The following is a 17,906-nucleotide window of genomic DNA, read 5'->3' as shown; positions in this document are numbered from 1 at the left end:
CTTCAGTAATACAGGAATAATGTTTTATATGTGGCCACACTGGGTTTCAGAGCCACTGTTACAAGTTCTCTAGTCTGTCCTGCTTTGCCAAGCCAGCTGATCATCTAGTGAGGACATATAGGCTTGGCTGACCTTTGAGGGTACCAGTGGTCTGCAGGGTGGGCTCCACGTGCACACTGGACAGTCCCAGGGGTGTTTGGGTTCCAGTGCAAAGAGCTCAGCCTTTGTCTCCTTCAGGCCTGGCTCCCCACTGTGGCCTTTCTCTTCCTCTGCTCTGGTGTGATGGTCTCCTGGTCCTCCTGTCCTGAGCCTTGGGGACAGAAGGCTTGGTTGTAACTGGCAGTAACTAAAGGTTTGCCTGTTTGGAACTGGAGTTGGGGAGTGGCCGATCTGATGTGGAGGCATTTCCAGACTCACAATCAGTAGAGCTAGGGAGGAGCGAGGCTGATGGGATTACCTGGTCTTTGCAATCAAAACCCACCAGACGGAACATTTGACCTTCAGCTCCTCAGCTTCCTTTTGAGTCTCTCTATCTGATGGCTTTTGAAAATCCATCTGGCAGATAAAGTTGCCCAGGGAAACAACACCCCCGTCTGCAGATCTGCCACTTCCTGCGTAAACAGCCTGTCCTGTTGTTGGGGTGCAGACGCTGAGGGTCATGTGGGCAGCCTGGTGCCGGGCCTGTTCCTCACCCCAGGCCTTTTTTGGGACAGGAGTGTGGTAGTTTGAAATTTGTTTTTATTTGGAGTCTGCTTACAAAGGTCTGGTGCTGCCTCAGCCTGACTGGTGGCCTTGCTCTGTCTCTCTCTGTCTTCACGGGAGCGTGTGGGGCTCTGATGGGGGTGAGGGTCTCCATGAGGAGGGCCAAGGGAATTCCTTTGGCTCTTACCCCTGGCAGTTTTGGAGGGGAGCCTGGTCCCAGCAGCCTGAGGCCTGGCTAGGGGTTTGCCTCTCCCGGGACCTCGCTGACTGTGGGCTTCCTTTGGATTAGCTCTTCTTTTGGAGCCTTGGGCTCTCCCATTGCCTGGCCTCCCTGACAAGTGCTGCCTGCAGTCCATTCACAGGCACAGTCCCCAGAAGCAGGCTCAGTCCCCAGGAGCAGGCGCAGTCCCCAGGAGCAGGCGCAGCCCCCAGGAGCAGGCGCCGTCCCCAGGGTCAGGCACCTGCGTGGTTTGGAGAGATCTGCTTTTCTCTGACAAGCTGCTAGAATCTTGAAAAGGTTGCTGACCACCATTCCAGAGCAAGTGCCAGGCCCTATGCTGAGAACAGAAAAGGCTGCAGCGTTGTCTGTAGCTGAAGGCCGGCTCTGGCGCTGGAAATGGATGGTGACTGCTGTGATTTCACTGTTACTCATTAACGCATGTAGGTGGTCAGCTAGCCGGCCAGACCTGCGCTTGGAAACTTCACTCTAGAAATTGAACCAGGGGCGTTAATGTTGTCTCCTTCCCCCTGGAGGCCCTGCCCAGGTGTTGGCACTGAGCTGTGTTCTGGGAAAGGCCTCCTCTGACTCCCGCCGCGGGTGGAGGGGCTCTGTGCGGCTCCATCTGGAGGACAGGACCTGTGTCGAGTGGGGCACTCCCTCCTCTTTCCTGCCAGCAGTCTCCCTTCCATTTGAAGGGAGAGCGTCTGGGATGGGTTGGCTCCCCTGCTGAGCCCCCTTTTCTAGTCCAGTTGCTTCTGTTTGGATCTCCTGTATGACAGGATCTGGCCTGAGCTGCCTGCTGGACCCAAACTCCAGATGGGCAGGGTGCAGGCCCTCTGTGTGGCCACCACCAGCCCGGCCCTCGGTGGGTTTATAGCTGCCTGTGACCGCTCCAGCAGCTCTGCAGAGCTTGCCTGGACATGTTGCTCCTCCTGACAGCTCCACTGAACCGTAGCTGCCGAGCCTCCGTCACCGGCTTGACACGGTGGCCGGGCACACTCATTCCTTAGGGTGATATTTAAGTGGCTTTTACTATAATTAGCTCTAAAATGTGAAAAATAAGTACTGTTCAAACTTAATTATCTCTGTCCTTTAGAAAAGATTGACATGCAAAGTGCCAGGAAAGACGCTCACAGCTTTTCAGGTTGTATTTGTCAAATAGGTATTCCTGCTGAGAACCAGGCCTCTAGCTAGTTGTGTGATTTTGGCCCTTGAAGCCAGTGTGCGCTCTGGACCATGTCATTGAGCTCTTGAGAAGGACAAAGGGTATTTGGCGGGGTGACACCTGTACTTACTTCCTCCCAGACATCAGGGTGGCAGTGGCAGGCTCTCCTGTGGGCTGGCTGGCCCTTGGCGCTCTGTGGCTCCCATGGCAAGTGGAATGGCTTGTGGCTGGTAGGTGAAGGGTGGACAGTTGAGCCCACAGCCCTGAGGCCACCTACAGATCATAGCTGCCATGTGCTTGCCCTCCTCCCCCAACTTCCTCTGGTTCTGCATTGTTATGACCTTGACCTCAGGACGAGTGCACAGAAATGTTCCCAGGTCTCAAGTCTCCTAGGTCTCTGCTGAGGCCTGACCACCAGGACTCCCAGGCAAGGAGGCAGGAGCACATTTCCTGGGCGCCCCTTGGCAGGGTGGCTTGGGTGAACTGGGAGAATTAGGGTCCCTGTTGGAATAGGAGATGAAAAGTCAGTGCCCGGGCTAATGGCCAAGGTGCCTGTCTGTAGGGAGCATAGAGGATGAAAGCAGGTCCTTGGCATTCCCCGAATCTTTTGGAAGTTTGCTTTTGATACGTGTCACAGCTGGAGGTGATTAAATGACTGGGGACCAGCGGTGGCTTGGGGGCTTGCTGAGGACACAGGGCATTTGTCCTGGGGCTCAAACTGGAGCTGGGGCACTCAGAGTGGGTAGTTGGTAGTGATGCTGATGGTGCTGCCTCTTGCGCTTCTGGCACGTGCTTTTGTGCAGCTCTGCAGCTCCAGCTCTGCTGAGAGTGTCATTCACCCTTAGTAGCAAAGGGTCAGTGAGCTGTCTGTGGTAAGCCTGGAGCCAGGGTGGGGCCTCCAGTGTCCAGGCAGGGTGCTCATCATTTCTTGCCCTGGCTGCTTTAGGAGGTGCTAATGGATGCACCAGACTTTGGCCACTTAACTTTGAGTCCTGTCTCAACTGTGAAAGCTAGTGCATCTGGATTGTGAAAATTTAATCAACAGTAGGAGCTTGATACCCCAATTGCCCACTCCAGAGAATCCAAAAGGGAGATAAAGCACATAGTTTTCAGGGGTCCTGAGCAGCCCATTGCAGTGAGACCATAGTCTCCTGTGCAGCTTGCTGCGTGTGGCTGTGAGCTCCCTGCTGCTGGTCCCTGAGTCCCGCCCATCTGTCTCAGGTCCCTGCTCTGTGCTTTGTGGCCACAGTCTGGTCTGGGATGCTTGTTTGGCTAGAGAGGGAAGTGGTGCAGGGCTCAGAGAGGAGGCGGGATTCTGCTCCCTGGGCAGTGATGGCTGAGTGTGTCTCAACGACATTGGTGTCTCAAAGGCCCTCCTCAAGAGGGTCATCTCCCAGTCCTAAATTTGCTCTCCCTGCCCTGTCCCCTCTGAGCCTCCCCAGCACACTGTCCGGCACCCCCACCCCCATTATCTGCTCACCCTTGAGAGCCCAGGAAGCACGGTCTGAAAACCATCTTTTGTTTTCTCCTGAGGTCTCTTTTGGCTCTAACACTTGGTGGCTAGAATACCATGCGATCCTCAGCAGCACTGGGGTAAATGCCCCATGCTAATGTGGTGCCCGATTGTAGGACGGTGTGGGACGTCATGTGTGTGCATCATTACACTTGGCTTTTAGCACCACCACTCCCATGTGGCTAGTGCTTCTCAGGAGAGCCTTGTCACAGACAGTGACATTGACTCATCCCCAACCAAGAGGCTGGCAGTGGGGTGGTGTTTGCCGAGACCCTGCCCAGAGCAGCCATGACCAGGGGCCCTTAGTGAGGTGGGCAAGGGCTGCCCCACCCACTCTGCCCTGTGTCTCCCTCTTCTCACCCACTGATTTCTCAGCGCTGATGAGTAAGCTTGAGCGTTTCTCATCTCAGTGAGTAATACTGTTGTTGACTTCTTTAAAATGTTAACTCTTTAATTTTGGTTTAAAGAGGCTCTGTGGGGGCCTGGGAGGCAGCTTATTTCAGGCCCCAAAGGGTGGGGCATGGAGAGTTCTCACTGGATGTGGAGCGAAAAGGTTTGTCTGCAGCTACTTGTCCCAGGCAGCCAGGGTCACGGCCTTGAAGGAGGAGCAGAGGTCAACTGGGTAAGGTTGAGGGGGCAGGTGTGGTTTAGGGGTCACTTTGTGACCCAGTCCTTTGCCCCTGAGTCTGTGTTGGGCGGACCCACTTGGTGCCAAGTGCCGGCGGGGCAGGGATGAGCCCCGGGCTTCATAACCTGGGCTTGGGGGAGAAGAGGCGACCAAACCCTGACTCTGGCATTTCTTGTTTTTCCCTTTGAGGATCCACTCCAAGGAGCACTTCAAGGAGAAGTATGCCGTGGATGACGTCCAGTACGCAGACGAGGTCAGTAGCAGCCGCCTCCTTCCTGAGCAGCTCAGGGCTTCCAATCACCCCTTTGCTCTGGATTCCCTCTCCTCCCACTACTGCTGCCTGGCTGGACATCACAGGACACCACCACCCGGCCGCCAGCCCCTCAGTAGTTCCCTCATTTGGAGAGAGCAGGAGGGAAACATGGACCTCAGATCTCCCTGGAGACAAGCTCCTCCTTTGCCAGGGCAGCATCCCTGACACAGTTGCTGGAAGTGGCTGGTACCTGGGTTGGGGCTGCTGAGCTGCACAGGCAAGGATGTCTCTGGGGAGGTCTGATATAAGTGCCCTCAGGCTCAGCCTGGGCCTCCACATATCGGGAGGCCCTCCCCACAGACCCTCACCCTCTGCAAACGCCAATGTCAGGAAAGCTCCAGGCTTCGAGAGGTCCGTGGGGTGGGATGGAGCTGGAGGTCCCTGGTTTTAATCCACTTCTCAGTGTGGTTGCCCAGTGGTGTTGTGTAACCTAGGTAGCCCAGGTAGGTGTGCGACTGTCATCCTGGGGCTTTGAATCTGTTCTGAATCCAGGCAGTCAAATGGGGCTGTCCCTGACGTCCACTGCTGATAGGGCAGGGCTGCAGCAGAGGAGAGATACAGCCCTATGGCCTCGTTGTGTCCTTGGGGGACCAAGGCCTCCTGACACTGCAGCTGGTCCAGGCACACAGGAGGCGTCTCTACTCTATCCTGAACGCTGTCACGACTCCCATGCTCCGTGCAGGTCTGTGCTGGGTAGAACATAAACACCAAAAGGTCAGTGCCTGGTGCCCGAGGTCCAACTGTGGCCTGGCAGGGTCAGCTGGATGGGGTCCTCCCATGCCACACCTCCCCAGACAGAGGTCACATATGGACCTGCACTAAGAGCTGGGGGTGCAGTGGAGAAGCAGCCACAGGAGCCAGCAGGCTGGAGGCCAGCAGTTCCCCCTGGAAGGGGGACACAAGGCCGGGCAGGACACAGACCTTGTCAGGGAAAGCAGCCCTGGGTGAGAGGAAGGTCCCTGGGATCCCGGCCAGACCCACAGCACTGTGAGGAACTGTGTGTCTCAGCCTGGTGTCGGAGCCCTGGTTGGGACAGACAGCTCTTTTTGATAAACACGTGTGCCTGCTGCCAGGCTGACCAGCTTCAGTTCTATCCATTCCCAGGCACTGTCTTGCTCTGACTGTCCCATCCTACTCACCCTCCAAGGCCTTGCTTCAGTCTGCCACACCCCGTGCCTACTCCAGCCCACACCGGCGCCCTGCCATACTCTGCCTGCCTAGTCAGGGATGTGTGGACATCAGAGCTGGTTGAGACCCAGGGCTGAAGTCAGCAGCCAGGGGCAGGGTCGTGAAGAAGGTGACTGCATGGGTGGTCACCACAGTGTGATGGTGCCCGTTCAGGACGGCCTTGGTGAAGGAGTGCAATGTATGCCCACGGGGCCATGGGGGCCTGCTCCTACGGCACTTTCTGCCTGGTTGGATTGTGGGGAGAGGGGAACTTCTGATGGATCTTTATTTCATGTTATGTGATTTCAATGCCAAGTTATCAGGAGTGACTCCTAACATCTAAAGTCTGTTAATACGCCCATGGCCTGTTGTATTGATCTCTTTGGATATAGGATCTAAAATAGTCTGAACTATTTGCATTCCCCTAACAAGATTGTGCTAGAGAGGGAGGAGCCTGCTCATCCTTAGTTCTGGTTTTGTTCCTGACCCTCACCTTTGGCAGGTGTATCCCTCCTGCCTCCATAAACTGCGTCTTAACATTACTGCCTTTTGGGAACTTGACCTTCCAGGTTTCCTCGGTGTGAAATCTGGAGGGGCAGCCTGGGATGGGACCTGGGCTCAGCCCACTGAGTCAGAGCATCTCTGCTGCGGCCTTCCCAGCTGCCGTCAGAATTTTTGCTTCTACGACTGGGGGAAATTCAGGCTCATTTATACTGATTTCTGGGGAGAAGGAGAAGTGGCCTCCTGATGCAGTAAAACAGAGGAGGTCTTGAGTGTCAGACGGGAAAGCCCGTAATGAGAGTGTAAATTACAGCCCGCAGCCCCGCTCATTAGAGCCTGTGTTTATGAAGCAGAGCCTTGCATGAAGTTGTCAGTGGAGTTCAGAGGACAGACTCGCTTTCTGGCTCAGGCACTTTCCGCACCACCCCGTGGTCATTGTCATCGCTTCTCAGTCTGGTTGTTGCTGTTCCCATTGGAATTAAGGGCTCATGTTAACAGTGAGACAGGTTTTTCACTCTGGGGTGGCACCTGCAGGCTTCAGTAATGTTGCCAGCTCCCACGGATCCCCTCATTCCCCTCCTGCCACCCCCTCCCCTGGCCTATTCCTTGGTGGGCCACAGCTCTCACCCCATTATAGACGGGAAGCAGCTGACACTTGAAAGAAGACAGGAAGGTCCCAACCCCAGGCCATGACTGGTCACCTGATATCAAGTATAAAATGCAGGTGTCTGATGTAGAGAACCTGGCTGTCTAGTTCACGAGTTTAACTACTGAGAAGGTAGAGCAATGGTGGTTCCTTTTTATTTTTCCCCAATAAGTCTTTATTAATTTCAGAGAGAGGAAGGGAGAGGGAGAGAGACAGAAACATCAGTGATGAGAGAGTCATTGATCAGCTGCCTCCTGCATTCCCTGCACTGGGGATCTAGTCCGCAAACCAGGCATGTGCCCTGACTGGGAATTGAACCATGATCTTCTAGATCATAGGTTGATGCTCAGCCACTGGGCCACACTGGCCGGGTGGTGGTTCCTTTGAGAAAGGGGCACTCAGGAGAACCTTGAGAGGCTCCTCAAGGCATTGTTGTTAAGGCGCAGTGCAAAGGCTGGTACTCATGATGGGGTGGGAGCTCGCAAGGTGGCGGGTACAGGGTGTGCCCTCGGTCTTCTTCATGGCAGATGTTGGGAGGCACCAGTATCACTGGCTCTGATGCAGGCAGGATGGATGTAAGAGAAACCACTGTGGCAGTACAGTGATGGATGTTGCCTGCCCCTCGGCCTCCGTGTGGAGAGGCATCAGGGACTGGTGGGGTCTGCGGTGGGACCTCTGAAGAGGCAGCTGCTATGTGGAACTGCTGGCCCAGGGTTGCTAGATAATCTGATTGTTCAAGAGTAACTGCAAATCCATATTGTTTGTAATCTTTCCTAATGTTTAAATTTTAGAAACAAATTCAAAATTTAAATGCATTGCCAGCCACCATTGTGTACCTGTTTCAGACTGCCATGAAAAACAGTTCATTCAAGAGCTTAGGTTCTTGCATGGTGACGCCCAGATCCCCAGAGTAGTGCAGGTCTTCGTGACTGTCCAGCCCCTTTTCCTGGCTCACCCATGAAGAGTGTCCTGTAGGCCTGGTTGGGCTTCTGAGCGTGAGGGCATGTGAGGTGTCCACTGGAAGGCTTTGGTTGTTACCAGGGGAGGACCCTTGTCCGTGGGCTCTGATGAGATCTGCATGTGCTGTCCACCTTGACCTTCAGAGAGACTGGGCTGCCCAGGAAATCGATGTGGCACTGGTCTGTGAGAGGTGATGGGTCCCCGGTGACCACAGTCCATGGAAATGAGGCCCTGTGTTGACAGAGCTGTGCCGTCCTGTGTGGCCCGGGCTGCATTTCAAGCTGGCAACACATAGCCGTGTCATGTCCCCTTAATTTTTGAGGCATGGAATCAGGCTGTGTTGATGAGAATGTAGCACTAATGGGTCTCCATGGGGAAGGGGAAAGACAGATGGAACTGCTAGGCTGGGGGAAGTTTGGCGGCTGCACAGGTAACCAGGACCCACTCAAGCAATTGTGATCGATAAAAGCTGTGGCCCTGCCAGGACTAGCAGACCCCCAGCCTCCTCTGTGTTGGGCCCTGGCTTGTCTGCTTCTCCGGAGGCACTGAGAGGGCTACTTTTTCCTCCATTGCTCAGCAGCACGTCCTGAGTCGTTGCCGAGAGAAAAACCATCAGCTCACACATTTGTTATCCTGCTTCTTTCTCCCAAGGACAGTAGCACATACGATCCCCAAGTGCCTGCTCGCTCTCAGGTTCTGCTGCCGTAATTGACAGAATGTTCTGTGCTGATGAATGGAAATCCTTCACCAATGTGACAACACACCCAGGGCCCGACACGCGTGCTCGTCCCTTTTAATGAGCCCGCCCCCCTACTCCAGGAGGTCCTGGGAAGTAGCAGGGACTCTGCCAAGCCAATCATTTGTGCAGCAGAGGCTCTCTGAGCAGTTACTGAGTCCACGAGGGCTGCCAGGAAGACGCAGCCTCGGGCACCGCTGGTGGGAGGTGGTTGGCAGGGCATCTGGCCTTGAGCATCAGAAACCTTGACAAAGTATGTGGCTTTTCCCCTAGAAGTTTCACTGGGTCAGATTTGTTTGTTTGTTTTAAGGAAATAAAAAGTTTAAGGAATTTATCTTAAGGAATAAAGGCTTATATGCAAGGATGTTCACCAGGGCATTATTTATCAGAGTTAATCCTTAGAAATGATTTGTGTACAACAGAGGAATGAATTACTTGTGCTACATCTGGTAAGAGAAAATCACACAGCCTTAGGTTCAACTCTGGGCTCCTCTCTCTTTTAACTGCAAACCCAGGCAGGTGATTGAACCCATAAGCTTTTCTCATTTGTGACATCTGGATGCCCGCAGCACCAGCTGCATGGTGCTAAATGAGATGCCGTCTGAAGTGCCCAGCAGAGGCCATGACCAAGGGCTCATTGGACGTTCACCATTCCCAGTGGTCGTGCCTGTAAAAGTCGCAGACTTGAAGAATATTTAATGACAGGGAATAAGTGAAGCGTGTAACTTTGTATGATCCAAATGTCATTACAGATATCTGTTTTTATGTGCAGAGATAAAAGTTCTCTGGGGATGGGATTGTAAGTGTATTTTATCTTTTTATAGTTTTCATTGTCTCCCAGGTTTTCTCTCTGAGCCTCTCAGTATTAGAAAGCACATATATACATATGTCAGAACTATCAAAATGTGCACTTTAAATATGTTCAGCGTAGAACATGTCGGTGACAGCTCAATAAAGCTGTAAAAACAACAGACAACAGATCCTCCTCACCCTCACCCTGTGTCAGGGCACTAAAGAGTTTAGGGTGAGTGTGGGGAGGGGGGCAAGGACTGCAGAGAGGAGACTGTTCTTTGCCCTGGAGGGGGGGCTCAAATACAGTAGGGGCCCTAGTAGCCAATATATGGAGCAGACTGAGGGGTGGGGGCCAAGATAGGGAGAAGGTGCTCCCACCAGGGTGGTTGGCACCTCGGGTTGCAGATGTCATGGTTAATGCAGCATGGTGGGCACTTGGCCAATAGAATGACAGTCAGTGGGGCATAAAGAAGGGAGTGAATGAACCTGTCTGGTGGGGGCAGGGGCCTTCGTCCTGAGTATACATTGATGAAGTGGCTAAGATGGGGAGAAGGCATTATAGGCAGAGGTGAGAGCCTGAGTGAAGGTGTGGAGAGATGAGGTTGCCTGGTGCGCTCATTCAAGGGGTTGGGGTAGGAAGCAAGCAGTGCACAGGGGCATGAGGCCTGAGTGGGCCACGGTGGAGGGCTGGAGAGCAAGGATGCAGGCTGGGGGTTGGGGGAATCAGGGATAGCTAACATCCCACGGTCAAGGAGATTAATGGGGGGCAGGGAGGAAAGTGTCTGCCTTGGGACAGGAGGCTGGTGGGGCCGGTGCCTAAGAGGTTGCCAGAACAGGTCTTTCAGGAGGGACTTGTCAGATGAGCAGAGGTGCTGGCCTTGGAGGGTGGGCCAGTATGGCTGTTTGGAGCCCAGAATCTGTTTGGGGCCTGGAGGCAGGGCAGCATGTGGGGAAGTGTGCCCGGCTTAGGTGTGAATTCCTCTCTGCCACTCGATAGCTCTGTGGCTTTCAGAAATCCTTTATTCTCTGTAAGCCTCAGTTTCCTTATCTGCTGAATGGGCACAGCAACAGCACCGCCTGTTTTAAGGATCTGCTCAATAAACACGAGCTGTCGTTGCTGAGTAATGGTAGTGTACCATCTCCACCTGACATCCTGTGCTTGCTCTAAAGTGGATTTTTCTTTCTGACCTTTCAGATCGCCAGTGTCCTGACTGCACAGAGCCCCTCTGTCCTTCTCACTTTGGTAAGTGTCCAAGGACTGGGCAGTGTTTGGGGGAGGGGTTTTAGGGAGCCACCTGCCCCTGCAGAGGTCAGGGCTGTAGGGGAAGATTGAGAAACCTAGAGGAATGGTCATTGGTGATAAGTAGCGACACCTTCTCAGTCTGATAGGCTGGACACATCCAGGACCACAAGCTCGATTCTCCCATCTCCCTGGGATGTCTTGTCATGAGGCCACTGTGGACAAGACACCATACCCACTCAAAGGGTTAAACCCCAGCTAGAGGATGTGTTGTCTCAGGCTGAGCTCGTGGGATTTGTGGATGTAGAATATCAATTGCTTCCATCCTCTGTCTCCTTCATTGTTAGAATTTGAAAAACACACCCTTGGCTCCTGCCCATGAGGGTGCTGGGCTCTTCACCGTCAGATTTTAAACCCAGGCACCGAGTGACTGATGGCCTGCCACAGCCTGGGGCGGGGCCCCGCAGCTGGTGGAGGCCCCCCGACTGAGAGGGCGCAGGAAAGAAGGCGTGCCCTTCTTGGACCTTGGGGGCTTCAGGCATGACGAGTGTACAACTCTTCTTCCCAAAGTGACCCTTCTCTCCTTCACTAACTGATTCTTACAGAAATAGTTTTCCCTGTAGTCTCTTTCCTGCTCTGCCATTCTGATGGCTGCGAAGGAGGTCTTGTGAGATGGTCACACACGACCTGGTGTGTTTAGTGTTAGTGACCTGCAGCTCCCGGGGAGAAGTCCAGTTTAAAATGCCCCACCTCTCCAGGGATGGCACGATTGCCTCGAAATCTTTTGTTTTGTCCTTGCTCCTATCCAGTTCCACTTGGCACCTCCTTACAGTTAGGGAAAGGAGGGGACTGCAACAGAATCTCTGGAAGGACTGGGTTTGACAGTGCTCTTAGGACAGTCAGTGGGGCGCATGCGTGTAGCGTGTGCATGAGACGGGGCTAGCGTGGGAGAGCAGGCTGGTGGTAGGGGTGGTCCTGGTCCCAGCTCTTCTCACCCAGCCCCCCCACCCCATGCTTGAGCAGCCTGAGCCGGTGTCTGCCAAGGGGCACTGACAAAGGCCTGCTTTCTCTGCTTTTCAAGATGCTGCAGGAGAGCCTGCCTTTGTGTTGGGGTCTGGCTTGCATTACCTGAAATGCAGGGAGGAATGGCTTCACCGGGCTGGGGTGGGGGGTTCACTTTCTTCCCCAGTTCTGAGCCTGGCTGAGGAGGCAGGCCCTGCAGTGCAGGCTGTGGGGATGCCACGCAGCCCTGTGTGACCCCTCTGTACCCTCACGCTCCCTCTCTCTCCCCAGCGCGGTGTCAACACCGACAGCGGCAGTGTCTGCAGGGAGGCCTCCTTCGAGGGCATCAGCAAGTGAGTCTTGGGGCCCCAGGAACTGCTTTCTCTATTCTCCACAGCTCACGTCTCCCCCAGCAGGCCTTTACTAGTCTAACTAGACATGAGATACACGAACAGGAGGATGCCAGAGGGGGTCAGACTGGGCACTTTGAGGAAATGCTTAGAAAAATAATTTGTCTAAATTCACTTCAACTTTTACTCCTCTGTTGAGCTCCATAATGAAAGTGCAGGCCCGCCGAGTGCTTGGGGAGCCCTGGCCACTGCGTATGCACAGGCAGGCCCCCTATGCGGCTGTTTTCCCTCCAGGACCTGCTCTGAGCTCCACGGTCTTTGTTCTTATCAGCCCTCTTTCCTTACTACTGGCCCCTAACCTCTCCTAGCCCCGCTCACAACAACTCCCCAGTGTCCCCTGCTGCCCTAGCTCTAGGTAGGGACCCCCTTACCCGCTGTCACTCCTCAATCGAGCTCCAGGCCTAGCTCCCAAACTGTTTCCCCTTCTAGGTCTCTCCAGGCAGGAGGGCAGATTTTAGGCACACAGTGCAGCACCTCACCCTTCTTGCCACTCTCACACTCTGTCCCCTGGAGGGTGCTGGGTCTCTGGGCTGGGGCTGGCTGGCCCTGGGGGGGGGAGGGCGCGGGTGTCTATGGGGTCTGTGTTACTACCCCAAGGCCACAGCAGACTAGCCCTTGGTGAGGTGAGGGGGCAGGTGCGCCTTCTCCTCCAGGCTGCAGAGCTGGACAGCTCCCTACCGGCTCCTGTACCTTGATCTCAGCCCCTCCCTGACCACGCTCCCTCTGCACCACTGCGTCCTCTGTTGTCCTTTGGTGGACCGAGGCAGTGACAGAGGAAGTGCCTTATAATTATGTATGAGCCTGAGCCGCGGGAATTTGTGTGTACGTGTGATGTAGGGGTGATTAGGAAGGATTATGAGCTCATAAATATGTATCACTCCCCCCGTGATAAGAGCGATGGGGCAGGGGAGCAGGTGTCAGGTTTGCTTCTTTTCATCGCTCAAATCTCCGCATCCTCTTGGGAGTTTTCCCGAGCGGCCATATCTCCCACGCTGGCAGCAATTAGCTCAGCTCATTGAAATGCTGGTCATGGAGATCCCGTCTTTCCCTAGGCCCTTGGAGGGTAAGTGTGGTGGTGGGGGGCATAACCAGCTGCCACCTGTCCTGGGTGAGGCCTCCTGGTCACCCCAGCACTGGCAGGTGCCAGTGCTCAGCGCCCTGCTCGCCTCCCTCCACCTGCACCATGGGATGGCTCTGTGGTCCCCTGACCAGCCCCTCCAGCCTCTGCTTTGTTCTCTGCTTTGCAGGGAAGACCCTGAGCTAGGAGGAGGGAGCCCTGATAGACCCCTCGCTGACCAGCTCTGTGACCTTAACAGAAATTGCCCTCTGAGCCTTGGCTCCCCCATATGTAGCATGTTTGAACTTGTCGTGGGGATCAAATGAGGTCCCCCGCATCTGGAGCCTCACGTGGAGCTAGTATTCAGTAAGCAGTCCCTGTTTGTGCAGTGGGCCAGGCGGACTTGAGGATGGCTGATTATAAGACTCTGGGTGTCAGCAGGCTGTGGGGCTTCAGGCTGTGGGGCTTTGCTTGTCCTCCAGAGGTTTTTGCTCAGCACCCCGGGAACAGGTCAAGCTCAAGATGTAGCTCCTGAGAGTAGAGTGCTGCTGGCTGCTCCCTAAGATTTCCTGAAGAGAGGTGGGGGTGGGGGATCCAGGGACATCATCACTGCCATCCCCACCCCCCTGGGAGCAGTCCTGCTATGAACCCAACTTCTCCTTCCATAAGCAGACCCCAGCCTGTTTCCTGTTGCTCCCTGAGTCTCTGTGGCCCCTGCCAAGAGCCCCCACCCGCCTGGCCAGCATTTGGGAGGCTTTTTAGAGCTCCAGGGGCTGCCCTCACCTTGCACATTCTGCCAGGCACTGCTGCCCCTCTCCCACCCATGGTCTGGTCCAGAGGGGAGCCAGCTATGGGGTGTCCCCAGGCCCCTCACTGCTGAGCCGGGAATTCCTTCCCACACCCACGCGCACATGGGGGGCTCAGTTTTCTGGCTTGGCTGATGTATCACATGTGAGAGCCCTCCTGTGTGTCTCTCTGCTTTGGGGTGCCCTGGCCTGCTTGTGGTGCTCCCTTCCCTCCTGTCCCCTGGGGGCTTGTCCCCTATGCCTCCCGATGGGGCTCCCATCGCACTGTGGCACTATAGTTCCACCCCCACTCCACATACCTTGGGCACTGACCTTGGCCCCAGCCTCTGCCTCCAGCTGCCTACCAGTGCTTCCCCTGCAGGGAGTCAAGTCTGTTTTCCTGAGACCTAGGCGCAGGCCATCCCCCTGCCTTCCAGCGATGCTGGCTGACAGCACCTCAACTATGTCCCTGCTGGCCTCTGCCTGGCTGGGGAGGCCCCTGTCCTTGAGGGCCACTGTGCTCAGCACCCAAGCTCGCATGAGCAGCTCCAGCTGTTTGGTGGGGATAATTATAGCCTGTTTCCTAGCAAGAGGAATCTTGCTGTCCTACTTTCTAGTGCTCAGCTGCTCCTATCACCGATCCCTCCTCACTGCCCTAATGAAGTGCCTTATTCCTCAAGTTCAGGGGTTTGGCCCCTTTGAACTTTTTCTGCAACACCTTCCATCTTGGGTCCTGATTGACCTGCTTTAGCAGAAGTTCAGGTTTGCCCTCTTGGTTTGTGCTGATGGGCTGTCCAGGCTGCCTTCATCCCTGGGCCCGGGGAGAGCAGGGAGCTTGTGGCAGAACAGTGGTCCCACCCATCCACTTGTGCCAGATCCTCTCCAGCGAGGAGAGCAGCCCGTGACCCCTCCAAGTGTGGTTTCTTGGGGTCGGCTGCCTCCGGTCTGTCACACTTGGGCTCAGCTTTGGTGGGGCTGCGGGTTTGGTCCTGGGAGACCTCAGACCTCCCTCCGCCTTCCCAGATCAGGGCCGGACCTACTGCCTGCAGCAGGGAGTGTGTCAGGTCTTGCAGTGGTGGGGTCGGTAGGGGACCAGGGCAGAGGGAGCAGGGAGCCAGAGTTGGGGACGGCAGACATGCACTGGGATCTCCCCATGGCCTGGGCTCCCTGGACTCACAGGGTGTGTCTTTGCCCTTCCTGGGGAGCCAGGGTGAAGGGAGAGATGGGGACGGTCTGCCAGGCCTCAGACTGAGTTTGGGCTCTGGCCCAGGCCATGGTTCCCAGGTACGGCTGGATTGGAGCCAGAACAGTTCACATAGGAAGGAGCAGGCCCTTCAGGGGGCTCTGGCCGGAGGATGGGGTCTTGCTCACGGTCAGGTCCTGGTGAGAGCATGGGTGGGGCTGGGCTGGGCTGGGAGAGGCGCAGCTGAGGTGCAGGGACAGCTCTGCAGTCAGGAGGACCTGAGGCTTCCATGGGCTTTGGCCACTCCAGATGCCTGGCACAGTTGATCCCTGCAGCCTGGAAGCAAGTCAGATGTGACAGATCTTTGTTAGCGTCTGAGGAAGTGAGCTTTAGAGCCAATTTTTCTGAGAGATGCTGACTGTGAAGGGAAAGAGGTGGTCTGTGGGGATCCAGGTGGCCTGAGCCAAAGGTCACTTATCCGTTAAGTTTGTATAACTTAATGGGGGACTTTCCTTACATGAGAGCTCCCCCCAAAACCAGGCAGACCGTGTGCTCAGGAGCCCGGGTGGGGTGGGGCAGTGAAGTACAGAGGGCTCTGTTTCGTGCTGTTGTTCAGCAGGAATGTGGTCCGTGTTTGAGATCAGCTGCTTGCTCAGAATCTATTTCTTATCTTTCAGCATTTACTTAAATTGCCTTGCGTATTTGAAGACCATCGGTTACAAATGAATTCCATTTAAATAAGCAGTTAAATATGAAATTACTGAATTTGGGGGTTGTTAATGCAGGAATATTAATATTCAAAGGTGAATTTTAAAAGCCAGGAAGTAGAGGGACATTATTAAAAACTGACAATTACGGCAAAATGCTAGTCTGTGGCTTGGGGACGTTGGCCTTCTGGTTACTGTTAACTTGTGTATCACGTTAGTATTTAGGATTGGGCTTCTCAGTACGGCCCGTGGAATCTCCATGAGGAGATGGATCCCACGGGTGGGGCGTGGGGGGCTGTTCCAGGGCCTGCTTTCCAGACAGGCACGCGTTCCTCCTCGGGCTACGCACTGCAGGGAGGAGGCGGCTGGGGCAGGGGTGGTTGGGCCCGTGCCACTTACCCTTCAGCACCCAGCCCACAGGTGGAGCCCACCAGGGAGTCAGCCCGTGCTCCTAGGCACCCCCACCCTCAGGCACTGGTGGGTTTGTTGTTGTTTTCACACAATTACATGCTCATCATAGAAAATGCTAACTAGCACAGTGGCTAAAGCGAGAAATATCTGAACGTCGTAGCCTGAGTTAAAGCCTGACACCACCGTGGTGAATGTTTTTTGGATTCTCCCATGTGCGGCTGTTTCTCTGTCTGGGTGTTTTGTGTCTGAGTGTGCGTTTGAGTGTATGTGTTCTTGTACTTATATAGATTTGGGTGTGGATATTTGTGTGCTAGTGTAAGTGTATGCCTGTCTGGGTGTGTCTGCATGTCTCGTGAGTGTGTGCCCGAGTTGGTGTGTAGGTATGTGTCTGCTTGTGTCTGTGAATATATGTCTATGTGTCTCTGAGTGTGTGACTGTTATGACACCTGTGTGTGCCTCTTTTCTAAGTGAATACTGCCTGTGTGAGTTCATCTTGTCTGTCCCTGTTATCTGTGTGTTTGTGTTTGTGTGCTGGGTCACTTTGCTACTTGGGGGTGCGTGGGCGCATATGTGTATACGCACGTACATTTTGTAAAGAGAAATTGTACTGGTGTGTTTGGCTGTTGATGAGACACACCATTGCTTTTCCTAATGTCAAAGTGACATTTGGCAAAATGGGAGGCAGAGGTTGGGTTGTCGTCTTGATTTATGTCATCTGCCGCTCTGTTCTTCGGCTAAACTGTGTTGGCTGCCTGTGGTCTTTGATATTTCACAAGTAGGGCTTTGATTCTACTACATTTTGATTGACTTTGAATTAAGTAGTCTTAATTGTGTATTAGGAATCCAAAAGCTTTACCATCTACCTGCCATATCGCCTTCTCTCTTTTCTCCCCTGTCCCTGACTGTCCTCATCAGGTTCAGCCAGGAGTGGTGTGCCAGCCTCACAACCATGGCAGTAGATCGTTGTTGTCAAACACAAGTAATGAGGGCATGGAGAGTCCCCGGTTGGTCACAGGCCTGCATGCCCTGTGTGTGATCCTGACCCGAGATGTCACAGGGCTGAGAATGCAGAGGGTTGAGGGTTGAGGGTTGCCAAGCATTCTCTGCTGAGTCCTGTCCTTCGTGCTAGGCCACATCGAGCTTCCCGAGCTGTCTCGCTGATAGCTTGAGCTGCGGGTTACACATGACACAGTGTTAGGGATGTGCCCCGATCTGATCCCTCTGTTTCTTGGGGTCCCCTTTTCCATTATGCTCATCTAGCAAAGAACAACTTTTGACTTTATAGATTTTTCTTTATTGTATGTTTGCTTTTTATTTCATTAATTTCTGCTCTTTTTAATTTCCTTCTAATTTCTTTAGATTTATTTGTTCTTTAGCTTCTTGAGAAAGAAGAAAGGGACATTCTTGTGATGGGAGCTTAGGTCATGGTTTTTAGTGTTCTTTTGCACTAAATACATTTAGAGTTATACATTTTCCTCTAAGCACTGTTTTAGCTGCATTTCACTGGTTATATTTTATGTTTTTATTTTCTAATTCTATTATTTCTTCTTTGAACAGTGGCTATTTAGAAGTCTTAATTTCTAAACAATTTGGGATTTTATATTCTTTCTGTTACTGATTTCTAGTTTAATTCTGTTGTAACCAGTGAACATGTTCTTTATTTCATTAAGATAAATGTTTCTTGGATACTTGAAGAAAGCAAATATTCTGTAGTTTGCTGTTGTGCTCTGTATAAGTCAGGTTCATTAATTGTAATTGTTCATATTCT

The 17,906-nt window shown here is 53.7% G+C and overlaps 1 protein-coding gene across 1 annotated transcript in view; it reads left to right on the top strand.

The window, feature by feature from the left end:
* Window positions 1-17,906, top strand: part of PEPD (peptidase D) — a 109,853-nt gene that overhangs the window by 12,236 nt on the left and 79,711 nt on the right. The window contains exons 4-6 of the mRNA XM_081118572.1: window positions 4,418-4,481; window positions 10,539-10,586; window positions 11,877-11,938. Of these exons, the coding sequence (XP_080974698.1) occupies window positions 4,418-4,481; window positions 10,539-10,586; window positions 11,877-11,938 (174 nt within the window). The remainder of the gene's footprint in view (window positions 1-4,417; window positions 4,482-10,538; window positions 10,587-11,876; window positions 11,939-17,906) is intronic.

Source organism: Miniopterus schreibersii (genome assembly GCF_964146895.1).
Source record: "Miniopterus schreibersii genome assembly, chromosome: 18".
In the NCBI taxonomy this organism is placed as follows: domain Eukaryota; kingdom Metazoa; phylum Chordata; class Mammalia; order Chiroptera; family Miniopteridae; genus Miniopterus; species Miniopterus schreibersii.
The sequence above is the reverse complement of the archived record's forward strand: the minus strand, read 5'-3'. Positions and strand labels throughout refer to the sequence as shown.